The sequence below is a fragment of the Peromyscus leucopus genome, chromosome 3 (assembly GCF_004664715.2).
Source record: "Peromyscus leucopus breed LL Stock chromosome 3, UCI_PerLeu_2.1, whole genome shotgun sequence".
Lineage (NCBI taxonomy): Eukaryota > Metazoa > Chordata > Mammalia > Rodentia > Cricetidae > Peromyscus > Peromyscus leucopus.
This window is the reverse complement of record NC_051065.1, coordinates 127,778,304-127,796,682: the sequence shown is the minus strand read 5'-3', so window position 1 is coordinate 127,796,682 and position 18,379 is coordinate 127,778,304. Positions and strand designations below refer to the sequence as shown.

The following is an 18,379-nucleotide window of genomic DNA, read 5'->3' as shown; positions in this document are numbered from 1 at the left end:
AAACCAGACCGACTGGCGGACACATGAAGAGAGAAAGCATAGAAAAGGGAAGTGGTGGTGTCGGAAGGGAGGAAGACAGAACAAAGATTTAATGTGTTGCCAGAGGAGGCCAGGTGACTTAAAACCAGATAAAAGCCATAAACAAAGAAATAAGAAGTTTAGTCTGGAGAGATGCTCAGAGGTAAAGAGCATGTGACACTCCTGCAGAGGACCCGACTCAGGTTGCCAGCACCCACGCTGCACAGTTCATAACTGCCTGTAACTCCAGCTCCAGGGGACCTGATGCCCTCTTCTGGACTCTGCAAGTACCTGTAATCACATGCATATCTCATGTGACACAGACACACACACACAAGACACAAAGACATACACACGTGCGCGTGCACACACACACACACACGACATACATATACACACACACATAGACCTACACAGACACAGATACACACAAACACACACAGAGACACAGACTCACACACACACACACACACACGACACAGACACACACACATAGATACACACACACACATACACACATAGACCCCCCACATATACAGAGATCCTCACACAGAGACACATACACACTCACAGACCCCCACATACATAGACACAGACACAGACACACACACACACGACATACATATACACACACACATAGACCTACACAGACACAGATACACACAAACACACACAGAGACACAGACTCACACACACACACACACACACACGACACAGACACACACACATAGATACACACACACACATACACACATAGACCCCCCACATATACAGAGATCCTCACACAGAGACACATACACACTCACAGACCCCCACATACATAGACACAGACACAGACACACACACACACACACACACATCTACACACAATTAAAAATAAAACAAAAATTTTTAAAAAGAAATAAGACTTTTAAAATCTTTAAGGAATCATAAAGTAAAACTTGAAACCAGGAAGCCTAGGAAAAGCTTATAAATTGATATAATATGAACCGTAGGATAAAGCTGAATGAAGAACAGAGCAAGAAGATAAATTTTAAAAGGAAACTGGGAGACAAGATTATTATTAACATTTAATATTAACATTAAAATAAAAATGAAGTCATCTATGAAATAATTTAGACCATAAAGTTCCAAATATGTAGACTGAAAGTAAACAGGGTAATAAGGATAGATATGAATAAGACATGGGATACTGTCTCAAAGCCTAGAGTGGGGTTAAACATATGTAGAATATACGATAATATGTATGGATTTAAAATATCATCAAAAATCTTCAGAAAGCTATAAAGGGAAAAAAAGAACAGAAAAAAGAAAAACATTTAGAAATACACGAAGACTAAGAGACCTGGGTCTTTGTCGGTCCTTGCCAAAAGGCAGTTTTCGATGAACAGGGAGTCCTGTGAGTCAGGGGGATGGGGAGAGGGGCAGAACACAATTGACACCCCAGTCATGGAGGTTCCCCCTTGCTCCCCTCTGCGAGTGCCAGGTCAGCCCCAGCCTGGGTAATCAGAGAGGACACACAGGAGATGCCCTCACAGCTGGAGTCCCCCACCTGACCAGGAGAAACTCCCTGGGCCGCCAGCTGCATTCCCTCCTGGCTTATCGCCTCCAAATTTAGCCCACACTCCAGTCAGAGGGAAAGACTCTCTGTAGATCAATCGCCCCTTGCCAGCAGTTGTCCAGGGTCTCTAGAAAAACCAGACAGGCACAGCGTTTGTTTAGATTTTTCTTAAAAAGGTATCTACTCAAAATGTTTACTGGGTGTGTCCCCTGCCCCAACAGTGGACTAGACTCCAGGAGTGAGGTGCTGAATGAAAGGCAGAGGTCTCTCAGCACCTAGAGTCCCACCCATAGGGTGGCAGACAAAGCTTGAACATGGAGGCTTGTTGCATGATAATTTGCATGGATTAAAAGTATCATCAAAATAAACTTTCAGAAAGCTTTAGAGGAAAAACGAACAGGAAAAATTATCTAGAAATACACAAAGACTACAAGACCTGGGTGTTTGTCTGTCCTTCCCCACAAGGCAGTTTTCTAAAAGAGGCAGGTTGGCTGGAGCACAGTGGGGTGACCTTTCCCTGTGCAGCTGGAGGGAGAGATGTGAGGATTCGAAGGGAGATGTGGAACGAGGGTTGGGGGTAGGGGAGGTGTGCCTATGGCCTGATTCTCACCATGGTGTGGGGTTTCCTAACAGTGAGAGCTGGGAGCTAAGCAAAGGTCTTCAAGTAAGTGAGAGAGGTCTGGGAGGATCATAAAGAGTTCGATCTGGAGCTAAGATCCTGTAAACAACCTGGCAGACAGCAGCCAGGGACGAGCATAGGCCGGAAGGAGTGCCAGCCAGCACGTCACCACCAGGATGGAGACATACACAATTCATTACATACGGCTTGGAGTCTCAATGTGACAGGAGAATTTAGAGACACTGAGTTGTGTCTGTCCTCACTGCACGTTTCTGAGACACATGTTCAAGAACGACTTCCTTCAGGGACATTTGGGGTTAAATACTTAAAATCTCCAGGCAAGCACCCCAATTTTCTCCTTGAATACAGTGCTCTCCAGCTAGCCTTCTGCTGGCAGAACAGCACAGGAGTTCACAGCCACGTTTTGTTTGTGATGCAGATTCTGAAGTTTGCTAAAATAGTTGGTGACACTGAGAAGGAGATGCACACATGATCTAAAGTTCAGCTTGGCCGAGGAAAAGTACACGCTCTCCCAGCACCGAGCTGAAACAGCAGCTGGGCTGCCATTGGTTGAGACTGAGCACACTGTTCTCGACGTTTTCTAGGCCAACGTTACTCACTTACATGACCTGAGACGCTCTAAAGTCAGAGGTCGTTTCAGGAAAGGAAAAGGTAGAGGCAAAAGGCTGCAAGTCACAGGTGAGCAGCTTTTCTAGAGTCTCCAAGCCCAGCTTGAAGGGGACAGCCAGCACTGGCAGAGAGGTGTGCCAGCGGACAAGAAACTCCCTAGGATCATCTGAGAAGGAAGGAATTTTTTTTTTTTAGATTTAAAAAATTATTTTAAAAATAATGTGTGTGTGAGGGAGGGAGGGAGGGAGGGAGGGAGGGAGGGAGGGGGAGAGAGAGAGAGAGAGAGAGAGAGAGAGAGAGAGAGAGAGAGAGAGAGAGAGAATGCGCATGCAGTCCTGTAGGAAGGCCAGTAGAAAGCATGAAATCCCCTGGGGCTGGAGTTACAGGCTGGGAGCTGTCACCCACTGGTGCTGGGAACAGAACTCAGGTCCATTGACAGAGTGGCACCATTTCACCAGCTCCAGAAGGGGTCTGGGTTCTTTCACACTCAGAACCCAGGTTTGTGTGAGAATCCCAGGGGCCTGAGCAGGAAGGGAGCCCACAGCAACAACTTTACCAGCCCTTGGGATGTGGCTTTAAGTTAGGCACAATGACAGGAGAGAATATGCATCACTTCTACCACACACCTGGATGTGCAACAGATGTTTATCACGGGAATGGAGTTATAAAGGAAGGCCTAGGCACAAAGGGGGCAGTGTGCTGAGTTTTGACTAAGAGAGTTATGCAAGTTTGCATGGATGAGGTACAATTTCAGGGGAGTTTTGAGGCATGAGTAGGGGGCCTCTGAGTGGAAATCATTCTGTCGGTGACAAGACACTTGAGAACACAGAGCCTGAGGGACAAGTGCTGGTGAAGTGTGACTGGACCACCAAGTATACCCATCTTGGGGTTCGAGAAATAGGAAAGAGGACAGAAAGAGACAAGACTTGGACCGCCTGTCCAACCTGTGGCCTACAACCCCCCAGGCCATCTGTGAGTGCAGCTCAGCCCTGAACTATAAACCTCCCTAACACTGCAAGGGCTTTTTGCAATTTTTTAAATAACTTGATTGTGGGTTTGTGACCACTAACTAACCGTAGATTTCAGTGTTAAGTTGCAAGGTCAAAGGTTAGGCACACCTGGGAGACTTGCTGTCCTAGGGAGTCCCTGGCTTCGTGTGTCCTTCTGTTTAGAATTTAATGATGCTGGCGGACGGCCAGGGCTGGGGGAAAGGAGGATTGGGCAAAGACACTTAAGGAGAACTTGCAACAGTCTGGGTGAGGGATGAGAAGGGTTTAAAGGAGGACAGTGGCCGTGGGAACAGGGATGAGGGTTTGGCTGTCAACAGTCCTTCACCGGGTACTTACCATGTGTCAGGTCATGTGACGGGTCCGGAGGATCCACCAATAAATGAGAACAAATGAGAAAAAATTAAAACCCCTGGCCAGCCAACCAGAGCTCCTACAGGCTGTGCATGTCACCAGAGGTCACAGCCAGGTCCCCCTCACTCCACATGGAGGTCAGGGGCCACAAGAGCAACGAGGTACAGCTTGGTAGGAAACCTGTCCTCTACTTGACCGTGACAGGTATTCTCAGTGATAAACAGAGAAGTGACCAGAAACTTCTTTAAAGTTCAACCTTACAGAATTTCATTAACAATAAATTTAGACGTAATTTTAAACATCATTTGGACTAAGGTGAAAGTGATATTAGTTGCACTGTGGTGGCCCTGGTAAGGTTGCTTGGTGGTAAGGACACTTGCCACCAAGCCCGAGAACCTGAGCTGTTCCTGGAACCCATGGGGTAGGGGAAGGATTGCTTCCCACAAATCTTCTTCCGGTCTCCACTCATACATGAACACACTAAATATAAAAAAAAAAATTCTACTGTTGTGGATGAAGATTTTCTTTTCTTTCTTTATTCTTCTTTCACATCCTTTATTCCTCCCTCCCACCCCCTTTTTGAGAGAGGGTCTCACTCTGTAATCCACTCCAGCCTGGGACTGGCTGGGGAGCTTGGTCTGGCCTCAGAGATCCTGGAACTGGCTGGGGAGTGTGGTCTGGCCTCAGAGAGCCTGGGACTGGCTGGGGAGCTTAGGCTGGCCTCAGACAGCCTGGGACTGGCTGGGGAGCTTAGGCTGGCCTCAGACAGCCTGGGACTGGCTGGGGAGCTTGGTCTGGCCTCACTCAGTCCTCTTGCCTCAGGTGTCCCAGTGCTGTCTGGCTAAGCGAACCACTTCTTGTCCTTCTTTTGAGGCGCTGGGTTTTGAACCTGGGGCCTCTTGCACCTCGGGACACAAGGCTTTTCCACTGAGCTACAGCCAAAGTCCATAGCAAAGCTGAATGCTTTAATGTACATCCAAAGTCAGAGGAGGCCACTCACCTTCCAAACCATACCACATCTTTCCCTCACAGGGACAGATTGCTAGTACCGTCTGTCTCTCTCCTTACCTGACTTGTCCCCGAGTCTTTACTATTGAGTCAGGGGGAAGGAAGCCCAGGGTAGGGCAGGGGAAAGGAAGAGTTTTGACAAGTTTGGCGCTCTTGTCTTTGGAAGCAATCAAACGGAAGCAGTTGCCAGAGGTGTTCATTCATCCACCCACAAAATATGAATGAGGATCCATGCACACTTATAAAAGGCAGTTATGGGGTCGGGGGACACACGTCGTGTTCCTGGTGATCCAGGCTGTGAGGAGAAGCAAGGACTCGGGGCCAGTCTACCTGTGCCTGCTGCTGCCTAAGACCTGTCTAGAGTGGCATTGGAATCAAAACAAAAAGCAGAAAGATGTTAAATTTAGTGATCCAGATGCTCCGGTGGGAGAGGGCAGAGACAGAAGAGCTGGCAAGTGGAGACTTTATGGGAAGGAAAGGGTCCTTAAGAGCAGCCAGGAAGCAGAGCGGGGAGACTAGGACCAGGGGATGGGTGGAATAGCTAGACAGAGATTACATCATCGTCTTGTCTTCTTCCTAAGAGTCAGGTGAAAAAAATCACAGGCAGAGGGACATGATCACTAATTAGCAAAAATAGCAACTGATCAGCAAAGACCAGGGTCTTGAGGGACTCAGCTGTCAACACCAGAAGGGATCAAGTTTATATGGTCCAGACTGTGCCTGACACGGGAATTAAACATGTTAGTTGAATCAAGGTCCTGGCCGTTTTTACTGCTTTATATTAATTGTCTTTCTTAGGCAAGCAGTCTTGCATGTGTGGAGGGCAGGGCATTATTCAAATTCAACCTACAGGAAATCATGCATGTATATCATTAAAAAGCAGACTCAAAGCCTTGTGTTTCGGTAATGCCTGCCTCTAGGGTGGCACTCTTGTGCCCTTCAGACCACAGCATCACCTGACTTGTCCAAATATCACTGTTATCTGAGATCATTTCCCATCACATGGCCGAATCCTAATTTGCAAGGGAACCATGGTGCTGGAATAGCTTTGCAGCATCCCGGGGAGAATTATGTCAAAAGCATTAACCCTCCCCGAACACCTCCAATTCATTCATTTGGGGGTTTATAAATGTGTTGCAGGAAGTACTATATAATCAAACAATACTGTAAATTCAAAAAGCCAAAGTCTGAGACCAGATCATTTTTTTCTGGAGAGGTTGGTAAATAATTCTTTAATATATAATGTAAGAGAACAACACATTCTTCAGCACAGGTTCACTCTATCCATCAGGCAAAATCCACTAATTATAACCCTTCTCGCCCGCCGTCCCTCATTAGGAGGAATCCGATTTACTAATCTACACGTGTGACCAGAGCAAGGGATGCCCGGTCTGCAGCAATCAGCTTGGCTCCAGCACCTACCCTGGGCTCCCCCCACCAGGAAGGCTGAGAAAGTGCAGCGTCATCAGCTGCAGGAGCCCGAGTTTCCTAAGGCCGGCGCAAGCGCACTGGGCTGCACCCCCCCCCTTCACGTGCAGCTCAGCGTGCGCAGAGACACGTGTGGAAGCACGCGACCATGCCTGGCCCAGAGTGCTGATGTACTGTGAACCCCGTGTGTGTGTGTGTGTGTGTGTGTGTGTGTGTGTGTGTGTGTGTGTGTGTGTGTGTGTAGGGGGGGAATGACATCATCCCCAGTCTTGTCGCTAGGCAACCTGAGAAGGCGTCTTCCTGCCCTAACATAAGTGGCTCCAAAGGCTGGGACCATTGTGCCCCTTCGGACCAGACTTTTGAATGAATGAACGTGCAAACCTGTAGCTCAGCAGTGTGTTATTACATCCAGGGTGTCTGCAGAGAACCTAGGGGTGTGGGCACGTGCAATCAGGAGTTCCTGCCTCTTTGGTCACATGTGGTTACAAATTATAGTATTGTTCCAGATAGTTCACTCATGAAAACAGAGTCCCTCCCTAGATATCCTATCGAATCTGGAGTCTGGGTTAACACCATGGCTTAGGGGTTCCTGATGCCCAGAGCAACTCAAGCCTCTAGGAGAGGGGTTCAGGCAGAGCTACTGTGGGAAAGCTGGGAAGGCAGCTGGGAAGGCACCCAGGGAAGCAGAATTTATCTCTGAACTGCAGGATGCCCAATACCTCTGTTCACATCCTCGTGGGAAGGGCCTGGAAATCAAACCCCAGCTAAAGCTCACCAAAAACACCCTATATAAAAACTGCAGGGGGCTGGGAGGTGGCTCCATGGTAGAGCACTTGCCTGGGATGCCCAGGCTCTGAGCTCAATTCCCATCACTTCAAAAATGGATGGATGGATGGATGGATGGATGGATGGATGGATGGATGGATGGATGGTTGCAACGTAATGCAGATGGGATGTATATAACAGGAGTAGACATGGTTGACATGTCTGAACCATACCATGGTTCAGCAGTTTGACTCTCATGGAGTTTGAATCCAGCCTAGATTATAATAATGAGACCCTTCCCCCTCCAACCAAAACAAAAACAAGAGGCTGTAGAAACGGCTCAGTGGTTAAGAGCATATATTGCTTTTCCAAAGGATGGAGTTCAGTTCCCAGCACCCATGTTGGGTGGCTCACAACCACCTGTGACTCCAGCTCCAGGGCATCCAATGCCCTTTTCTGGGCCAGTGGGCACCTGCACACACACACACACACACACACACACACACACACACACACAATTTAAAAAGCATTAAAAACAAAGTGAAAAAACAAAAAACCATGTTCTTCCTTCCTTTCCCATTTGTTCAAATCCTTTTCCCAGCTCGAGGTTGTTTGGTTCTGGTCCGTCAGTCAGAAAGCTCTTTGCTGAGGGAATGCCACAAGGTGGGGGAGGGGGAAACAAGCCGGATCATGTGCAGCGTTGAAAACCAGGAGCTACTTATTTCTGATGTCTCCAAAAAGTGAGTGGGACAAGAGATGGAATGCTGTAAGGAGCCTGAAACCTCTCTCAGGACTTCATCTTGTGGTGCTCCTGTTGCCCTGCCATGTGGAGATGACTGCAGACCGCCTCTTCCTCAGCCACTGCTTCCAGTGAGCACTGTTGCTCTTAGGTTTGTGGCCTAAACCAACTTCTTCTATGACAAAATCTAACTCCCCTCATTTGAACTCTATGTAGTTTGGTGGTGGGGTGGTGATGGTGGCACACACTTTTAATCTGCATTTATGAGGCCGAGGTAGGCAGTTGTCTTGAGTTCAAGGACTACAGAGTGAGTTCCAGGGCAGCCAGGGCTACACAGAGAAACCCTGTCTCAAAAAGACCCAAACAAACAAAAACCAAAAACCACAAAACTCTTGTTGTAATAGTATAAAGAGCAGTAAATTCTGAGCCAACAAATCTGGTTCTGATCTTGGTGGTCCTCGTGGTACTTGCCTGTGTCCTCTCCCCACACGTTTTTGAAAAAGCAGGCCTTTGGATGCCTGTTTCCTCTCTCCTTACTGAGTGGGGAACTGGTCATCAACCCCTTCTGTGAAGGGATAGAAGTCACCATGGGGTATTTTTGTTTGTTTTGTGTGTTTGCTTAGAACACATGCCCCACAGGAGGCAAGGCAGAGCTGACTGTGAATACATTTTCCCTTCTGCACTATAATATTATTATGCAACAGGAAAACTACATCTCCCACTGCAGTAGGAAGTGTCAGGACCATAGTCCCAGCCTAGGGTCCATTCCCACAGGAGATGCTGAAGCTAAGAGTCATCAGGGCAGTCAGGGTCTCAAGAGAGGAATTAGTAGCCCTCCCTCAGACTCCAGGTTTAATATAACTGATGAAACCAAAGCACAAGACAGGCAGGTTGGCGTCTTCACACGAACTCTCATCCACTCTGCAAAACCCAGTCAACCCTCTCAGCCTCTCCCTCCCCACCTAGCACGAGTCAGCAAACCCCACAGGGCCGAGCATTTCATACACCACTGCAGAGCCCTCACTCTGTTCCTGTGCGCTTGGTCTGGGTCTAGTTCTTCGACACCCCCCCACCCCCCACGACACCGAGGCCCCTGAGGTTAATCTCTGGTACGCTGGCCAGCACTTACCACGGCCTCTACATAAAACAAGAGCAAGCCAACTGCATGGCTCCACACACCTGCCATCTTGAGCCTGTGTGTGTGTGTGTGTGTGTGTGTGTGTGTGTGTGTGTGTGTGTGTGTGTGTGTAGCTTCTCCCCAGAGGCTCTGCCATGGGTGTGTCTGAAGACAACGGCCTACACACTCACCCTGACAGTTTCCAGGATCTTCTCGCTGGCCCTGTACCCAGCATGTTCAAGGCCTAGGTGTTACAACCCAGAAGAGGGGTCCATGGTCATCCATGAATGGAAATGCCCATGCAGTCTTCACCAATCCCGTTCTGACTTGAAAGAAGCCTCCAGCCAGTCACATAACTTACTTCTAACATGAGAATGTAGTCTTATTGTTTACTATTATCTGAAACCACTGGCAAGTGGATTTTATTTTTACATACTAATGAAAACATAAAGTACTTGAAGATTTCAAATAATCCAATATGGAACTGCTGAGAATCTGATAGTTTTAGAAAACAGGAAGAGACAGCTTGAAGAAACCATCGCCGAGAATATGCTCTCATAATTTGCTTACAGCAAAGCCCCTGGGCCTCAGTTTGAACCCATTCACTCTCATTTTAGACACACGCTACAAATGGGTGTGGTCCTGTCCCAGCCCACAGTAAACAGGCACCAAAGCAGGAGGTGGCCTTCTGACCACTGAGAAGTGACAGTTGACAGACTGGCTGTGGAAGGCTGAGAACCCCATTAAAAAGCAGATGTAGCCAGGTGTTTGGCCCACACTTTTCATCCAACACTCCAGAGGCAGAGACATGTGGATCTTCAGGAGTTTGAAGACAACTTGTCTACACAGGCATTCCAGGTCAGTCAGTGCTATACAGTGAAACTCTGGCTCACAATAAAGAAATAACCAGACACAAAAGCTCTGTATGGATCAGCCCAAGTGCAAAGACTGCACACAAAATGCATAATGTGAAAGTGACGCTTTTAATCCCTGAATTATTAGGAAACATTTAATATGCATTGGGTATTTTTCTAGGATATGTGTAAAACATTCCAGGGGATAGATATAATACATTTTAGTGCACTCTCTACTCAATTTTTTCAAGGGAAAGAAAAATAGCATTAATCCATTGTCTGTTGTTTATGGGGGTATCTCTAGATTGTTTTAAAATATCAGCTCCTTTTTAAGTATAGTTTGTATTTACTTGGAGTTTGCACTGGAGTATAGGAAATACGATTTTAAGGGGCAAAGAATTCTGAGAATAGCATGTGTGTAGTGCAAATCCCTTTACACCTCAGAAACTGCAGCTGTCGCTCCTCTGCTCATGAAAAGCTGGCTCCTGAAGCGGGTGTGAGCACAAATTGCAAATCTACCCAGAACTTGCTTAAACTATCATGAGGACATTTGTTAGAGGTCCTCAATATATTGATCTGAAGGCTCAATGGATTAAGAAAAAAAAATAGTTAGAGCTATGTTGCTTGCTGAGAGAAAATTGCCTCTTTCACAATAAGGAAGCTAGTCTTAAGTCACCGTTCACTTCTACCTGAAATAAAAAGCCTTTGTGGCCTGTTTGCCCAGCCCTGTCTTCCCAAGTCCCTCATGGGCAGCAGTCACCTCCCACAGAGAGGACAAACACTGACCCATGACAGACAGAACCAGGCTAAGGTCCTACAGGACAGGAGTCACAAATGCTGTGGTCCCTGCAGTCAGCAAGAACTTTAAAAGGCAGCAGTTTCAGAATGATGGGACTAGAAGTCAGGACTGTCACAGCTCTAGGTTCTAACGCCTTAAAATACAGAGTGTGGCTGTGCAGTGGGGGCCCTTATAAATTCACGGAAAAGTTTGCTAAGAAATGTGTTTCTGCAAAATTGATGAACACTAACTACTACTACTGAATGAAGATTCACAGTTGTAAGTTGAAAAATCACATGATGTACTAGGTTCAGCTGACGATTCAAGTCTGCAGACATAGATACCTCCTTACTGAATTCTAATGACTCTGCAGTTAATTCATTAAAATCAACCAACAATTCAAATAATAGTTTCCAAAGGTTGAGGCCCAGGCCAGTGGAAGCATTCTGGCCCAGCTTGACCAAGGTCCTGAGTGCCATCCCCAGAGACACAGAAGATCACATTTTCAGATGTAATATGGAAAATATTATTTTTTCTTTTTTTTGCCCTAACTTTATAGTTTTATCATGTTACTATATGTAGTTTCAGACTAAGTAAGTGACCTATAAAATCTAGCCAAAGTGAAAAAAAAATTTTTTTATTACATGTCACAAAATGGTGCCAATGTCCACTGTTTGACCTTCGAATAGATCGCGTCTCTTTTGATCATGATGATAATGGCAGTGAAATGTAGCTCAAAATACTTAAAATGTTCTTTTCCGTAATTTTAGTTTCGAGTGGGCCGTCTTTCTCATGACGGACACATTGTCAAGGCTCACAAACCCTTCTTTTCTAGGGCTGATCTTTGTTTATTCAGTCCTATGGTTAGTTTAGCGAGCTTTACTCAATCAAAACGAGCATTCCTGGTCCAGAATGCTGTGGTAGAATCTTCTCTAGCAGAGGGCAACGTGGCCACGCTCTGGCCCTCAGTGCCTGCACGACCTGGCCCAACTTTCTGTACAAAACTCAGGGGACTGAGGAGCCGACTCTGGGGCTGTGATTAGGTCTACTGTGCCTTGGCTGCTTGTCAGTCAGCAGAGGGAGCACTTCCCCTACATCTTACAAACCATCAGTCAAGGGGGTCAACACCACCACTAAAAAGGTCTCTAATCACAGTTTTGATCATACACTTGAAAAAAGTCTAGAAATTGTTTCCTGACCTCAAAGGCAAAGTCTCATGCCAGGGTTATTCTGTAAAAGTAAAGCAGGCAAAACATATGCATGAATGAAACATCCAGTGGTGATATGTTTAGGAAAGAGAAACACCAGACCACACAGGAGAGGCTGTCTGAGGTCACGGACCAAAACCTGGTAAATCATGAAAATATTAGCAAACTGGGGCTAAGGCAAACAAACCACCAGTGATTGCTAGACTATTGCTTTTGTAGTTTTCATTGATATACTGGAGACAAGCTGGGACACAAGGCCAGAACCAGGAGTCTCCCTGGAGACCAATGACAGAAAACCAAAACCAAACAGACAAACCGTGTCCAAGGACCCTGATGAGCTCTTGTCCAGATACTCAGAAGTCTCTGGAAACTAGTGGGGGTATTCAGTATTGTTTAATTATTAGACAACCTCGTATCATATATAAAGTTTTTATTCCTTAGTAAGAATTTTTCAATCACAAAATAGTGTGGCAATATTTAGATAATAGAATTTATGGAGTGCTGAAAATACTAGAATATAAAGATAGTTTCTAGCTTATCTTTACATACCAAACTTGTCTAAACCAGCTGGTTTCTTGCAGACAGTATTTATTTGTTTAATAATTTAAGACAGCGTAAGCTTGCACCTAGCATTATAAGCATCGTAACCAAAGTGCAAACATTTCACCAAGTCCTCCCCAAAAGATATTTTAACTAAAAATATCATTAGCACGTATCTTCTCCCTACAAAAATAGCATGTCAGACATCATTAATTGGGTGTATTAACAGCTATGTACATACAGCCGCCTTGGTAGGCTAAGAGTTGAACATTGTTTAAACACAGCGTTTGAGGCAAACAGTAGCAACAGCAGCAGCAGCAGCAGACGGACCCGAACACACTCATAGACCCAGATAATGTCTTCACTCCAGACTATTGTGTCTCACCCCTTACATAACATTCAAGTGAGATTTCTCAGTGCTACCTTGGCAACAAACTAAAAATATCTAGACAAGGTCTTGGTTTATGCCTTATTTTAACAAGCTTTCTTTCTGATTATCTGGCATCTGGTTTGGTCTCCAGAGATGGCAGGCCTGGCAGGACTCCCCTGTACCTCTTCACAGCACTTCCGGTTACAGGGGACCCTAGCCCTTCCCTCCATGTCTGTCATCTAAGAATGTGAGCACAAATCAATCAGTTTCCAGCCCAGCGCACTTAAAAAAAAAAAAAAAAACCCAAAACTAAACTGTTAACGTTACAAAAATTTGGGACCATGATGGGTAAAATGACGCGCAGTGGCGGGGGTGGGTGGGTGACACGCATCAGAAACACAAACATGACCTATGACATATGCACAGGAATTGAGAAATTAAAGTGGGGCAGAGGATTTGAGGTCAATTTGTCAATAAAGTGCGAGCGAAGGCGCCCAGGGAGGGCTCCAACCTCCCTCCCCAGCTCCCACCCTGACACAGTGCCTGAAGATGGCCGGACTCCCAGTCTTTCCAAACAAGTGCAAGGGGTAACCACCGCTCCAACCACCTCCCAGGAGGGCAACGGCATCCTCACCTCTTTGAAAACATGAGTACCTTTCAAAATGATAAACAATACAAAATACTGACAGGCGTAAATTTACGCCTCACGAGAGATCCTCGGCTAAGGGAGTGCCTCCTAAAGGGACAGCTGGGAGGCACACCTGCTGCGCCAGGCCCCAGAGTCAGAGGACCCTAGCACCAGGCTGGAAATGGTTCCCCACGGCTCTCCAAGAACCAGGCTGTCTGGAAAGGGGAGGGGGCATGGACTGAATTTACGGAGGGTAACAGAACATAACCAGTATTTCTCACGGAGGATCTGTGACGGCGGGGGCGGGGGTTGGGTGTGAGCGGGTAGAGGGGTGGGGTGGCAAAAGGGTGAGAAACGGGCAAAACAGGAACTCCAAACGTACACAAAACACCTGTTTTTGTCCTAAGCCTGCGGAGCATCTCTTACTCTTCCTCCCTGGCACGCGTTAAGGGGCCTTTGAACTTGGAAACCCGGCGACTCCTCCGGAGCCCCTTGCCCCTGTTCTGGAAGAGCTGCGGGGGCTCAGGGGGCATCCTTGGCCGGCTGTGAGGCATCTTCCTGAGAGCTCTCCGGGTTCCCTGCGCGCGGCAGGTGGGTGCGGCTGTGAGCGTGCTGGGGGCGCAGCGGCCCCGGGGGCGCCACCTCGTGCGCCAGCAGAGGGACACCGGCGGCCGCGCCTGCCTTCTCAGGAGGCGGCGACAGCACGGACGACAGGCAGGGGAAGGCGGCGGCGGCGGCCGCTGCGGGGATGCCAGGATACAACAGCGGGAAGGGTGCGGCCGCCGCGGGGTACAGATACTTGTCCAGGCCGCTCTTGTCCAGCCAGGGCTGCACGTAGGCGGCGGCGGACGGCGACAGCAGGTAGAAGGGCAGGCAGAAGGGCGCGGCGGCGGGCTGCGCGAAGGGCGCGCCCCCGCCCAGGGCCACCAGCGAGCCGAGCAGCGCGGGCTCCGGGCCCAGGAGCGCGCCGCGCGCCTCCAGCTTCGGCCTCTTGGGTGCAGGGGACGGGTCCCCAGGCGGCTCCTGCTTGACAGCGGCGCGGCCCTGCTCTGCCTCGCCTCCGTAGCCGCTGTCGGTGTCCGTGTCATGCTCGGGCTCGGTGCCGGGCTGAGTCCGCTGGATGACCGGCACGCAGCGGGCCGCGCGCTCGGGGCCCGGGGTGGCCGCAGCCCCCGTGCTGCAGGGCGCGCGGCCCGGGCCCCTGCCCGGGGGCACCTGTGGCGTCAGGAGCTGGGTGGCCACGGCGTGCAGGTGGCTGACGAGCTGGGCACAGCGCGGCTCCCTGGGCGTCCAGCTCTCAAAGCGCGCGAGGTATTGCAAGACTTCTTTGGCGCAGGTTTGAAACCCCGAGTGGAACGCATCCAAGTCGGCCTGGACCGGCGATTTCAGAGAGCGCTCCCCTAGGGTGCACGGGGGAGGGAGGCGAGAAGAAAAACCGCGGCATTAAGACATCTGCTCATCACGTGGGCCCTGCGCTGCCTACAGTGAGCTAGGCTTTTCCTGGGCATTCCAGCGATATAATCCGCAGACTGCCGAGAGGAGGGGGTGGCGGGGTGAGGCGCTCTCCTCCAGGCTGAAAAACCCAACTAGAGAGGCGCAGCCGCCACTTTAAATATAAACGGGGCTCCTCCAGCTCCGCAGAAAGCCTCTGGGATGCTCTGGGTACTTGGCACCGAAGGGAAAGCATAGAGGATGTTCACGAGGAGCAGAACGCGGTGCCGAGTTCTGGCAGCGCGCCCCCAACGCTACCCGGTTTTATTTTTGTAAGGGCAGGCTTCTTCGGACCCACTTACCATTCTGTAAAGCAATTATCTTCTGATGCTGCTGCTCCGTTAAGGCTGTTAACGCTTTCAAGTGCTTCAAAGTTAATTCCAAAACCACTGCTTTCTCCAGATGCCCCAGTGTCTGCAGTGGTGCAAAAACAGAAGGTGTCAGGGGCTACTTAAAAACACGGATTTTACTTGATAAGCTCCCCCACGCAGCCCAGCAACTTAGGCAAAGCAGGTCATCAGCGATCTCTGCCTTCGGCCGGAGCCCCTGTTCTTAGTCTCTGGGAAACTCTCCAATACAGCACAAGCTGGAAGTCAGGCCTCTTAATATTTACATTTATTATCCTATCTTGGGAGTTATTGCAGGCCAACACACCCTGGAAATCATCAAAGAATGAAAACGTGCATCTTACTGTCAATTTCAGATGTTCAGGCAGTAAATCTTTCAGCTGAGCAATGCATTCATTAATTCGGTCTCTTCTCTTCTTTTCTATTAATCTGTGCGGTAATTTGTAGGTATCCTTCATACATGAGCCGGGGGAAAAGACGGCCGTAAGCTAAACATTCACTCATTCACTTACAGGACAGAACCCTCCCACCCCAGCCCCCAAACACACTATGCAATGAACTAATGCCCAGGAACGCTCTCCCCTGACTTCTAAAATGCAATTTAAATTCAGGTGCGGTGTTGAATATCCCCCCGAGTATCCAGCAAGCCACTTAAAATTCACAGTTAGAGAAGCTCGGGGCTGGAATACATTTGCGGGCAGAGTTTCCCTGCGAAATCAATGGCCCTAATTAACTACCCAGGCGGGTTATGGGAAACTTAAGACTTACCTTGGTGTCATCCCGTTTCAAGCTCCTTTTGGGTTTACACATATACAAAGAGGAATAATCCAGTCTGCAAAAACAGAAATCAGCATCAGGCCCCCATTCCGGGATGGGCTCTGCCCTCACCCGCTCCATATCACTTTGTGCAGAAAAAAAAGCCAAACCGACTCCTAGACAGAATTCGCAACGGTGCGTACACCTTACCCTATAAAATCTCTATGTTCCAGTAACTGTCTCTCTTGCAAATGAGGGATTCCTTCGTCCATGTTCAATGGCTGTCGGTTTCCTCCGTTTCGATTTGGAGGGTTCTGTCCTGTAATCTGTGGGACGTTCGCCTGGGGAGATCTTGGGGGGATGTGTGCGTCTCCAGGCTGTCTCGCTCTCCCTCTTCGGTGCAGTGTTGAAAGTGTGAAGCAGTTGGCCGCCCCTCCGCCCCGTGCTCGCTCGCTCACCCTCTCGCACCCCCGCGCGCGCACCCCCGCGCGCGCATACACGCACTGCGCTGGTAGTTTGCTCTCACTCCGGGCAGTGTTTGGCCACAGGGCACGCGCGTCGCCGGCCAGACCAGCACCCAGCTCACGTGCGGAACGTACCATCCGCCGTCCAGCCCGGAGGGGGGCGGGGAGGAGGGGCCGGGAGGGGGCGGGGACACCTGATCGCGGCCACCAGGAGGAAGCGGCCACCCGGGCCGAGGCGTTCGTCTTCCCCGAGGCGCTGCAGGGCGCGGGGGCGGGGCGGGACGCCGGGCTCCCCTGGCTCGGCCGGCATCTCGGTGCAGAACCGTGGACGTGGCCTTTTGCTTTCCCACCGATTGCTGTTGGTTTGGGCCAGAGAAAGGACGTGAATTCCCGGTGGCTAAACTTCAGCAGAGAAGGAAAATTCCGAGGCTTTTTGCTCACTGCTCACTGGTCGGGCGTGGAGGGAGGGTAGAGTAGGAAGACACCCCCCTGGCACTGGCTGGAGGGCTATCCTGAAAAGGGGTGACTTGCAATTAGCTCTTTGGAAGGATTTAAGATCAGTGAAAATGTAGTTACTGGTTCCGAATGTCGCATTCCAAGTGGCTTTGGCGACACGGTGTCCCCGGGCTACCTAAACTTCCCGCAGCAGCCGGAATTGCGGTGCCACGAATCACAGCGGCAGATGACGTTTGGGGCCTCGGGTGCTCCCGGGGGAGCTCAGAGAGGGGGAGGGGTGGCACGGAGCGGGTGGCACGTAAGGTCTGCTGCGGGAAAGCCACGCACGCAGTCCGGGTCCTGCCCTCCCTAGCCTGTGAGTCGCCGTGCTGCTCCCTCCCACCCCCACCGTGCGATAAGCCACGCCGAGAGTGTGGCGAGCCCACGTTTACTACTGGCACCTCCGCGGCCTCCCTCCTTAATCCCGTCTCCGGCGGGTACCAGCACAGGGCCGGCAACGTGATGCGACCTGCGGCGGCTGCCACATCAGCGCGCAGGGATGCCGTGCGCGCGCCCCGCGGCCTCGGGAGCTCGGTCCACACGGCCGAGGACAGCCATCCCCAGGTGCCGGTGTCCCCGCAACTCAGGATAAATAGGAATCTGAAACCCATCCCTGTGGACGTGGAGGCTCGGGGTTGTTCCTGCACTGAATTGACAAGTCACGTTCTCTCGGGGACATTCGAGATCGCCAGTGGCACGTGAATCCAGAAGGGACCTGGGCCCCCAAAGCACGCGCACTGTAGCGCAGCAGGGCCGGGACAGCGGCGCTTGGGATCCAGGGACGGATCTGGGTCGCCGGCCACGGCGGCTGGAGCGGGTCACGTGCCGCCGAGCCTCCTCCCAGCCTGGCGCGCGGCTCTGGAGCCGAGTCCTGGGCGGAGCCGCGGTGATGAGTTCCTCTCCGGCACCCTCCTGGGTTCCTCGAGTAGGACGACACCGCGCGTTTTACAGCAGGCGATTAATTAAAGATAACCGTGAAAGTGATTTTTAAAATGCGCATTTTTATCTTAAGCCCGATTTTTATCTTAAGCCCCGGCCCGCCCTCTCTCGTCTCTAAGTGGTTGATCTTTCTGATTCCAAGGCAAGTTAGAGCTCCAAACAGCGTATTCGGGCAGTATAGCATCACTGCTTCCTTCTAGTTCTTAACCGGCTAGGTTAGGTGGGGGCGCGGGAGATTAAGGTGAATAAATTTAAAATAAAAA

General features: G+C 49.8%; 1 protein-coding gene and 1 pseudogene across 1 annotated transcript; one reads left to right on the top strand and one right to left on the bottom strand.

Moving 5' to 3' along the window:
• LOC119087727 overlaps positions 1-18,379 on the top strand; it is a 298,948-nt pseudogene that overhangs the window by 214,480 nt on the left and 66,089 nt on the right.
• On the bottom strand, positions 12,461-16,802 carry Bhlhe41 (basic helix-loop-helix family member e41). The gene is made up of 5 exons (XM_028891646.2): positions 16,429-16,802; positions 16,231-16,294; positions 15,807-15,914; positions 15,418-15,529; positions 12,461-15,024 (listed from the first exon to the last, which is right to left on the bottom strand). Exons 1-5 carry the CDS (start codon positions 16,488-16,490, stop codon positions 14,147-14,149), a joined length of 1,224 nt encoding a protein of 407 aa, XP_028747479.1. The 5' UTR covers positions 16,491-16,802; the 3' UTR covers positions 12,461-14,146.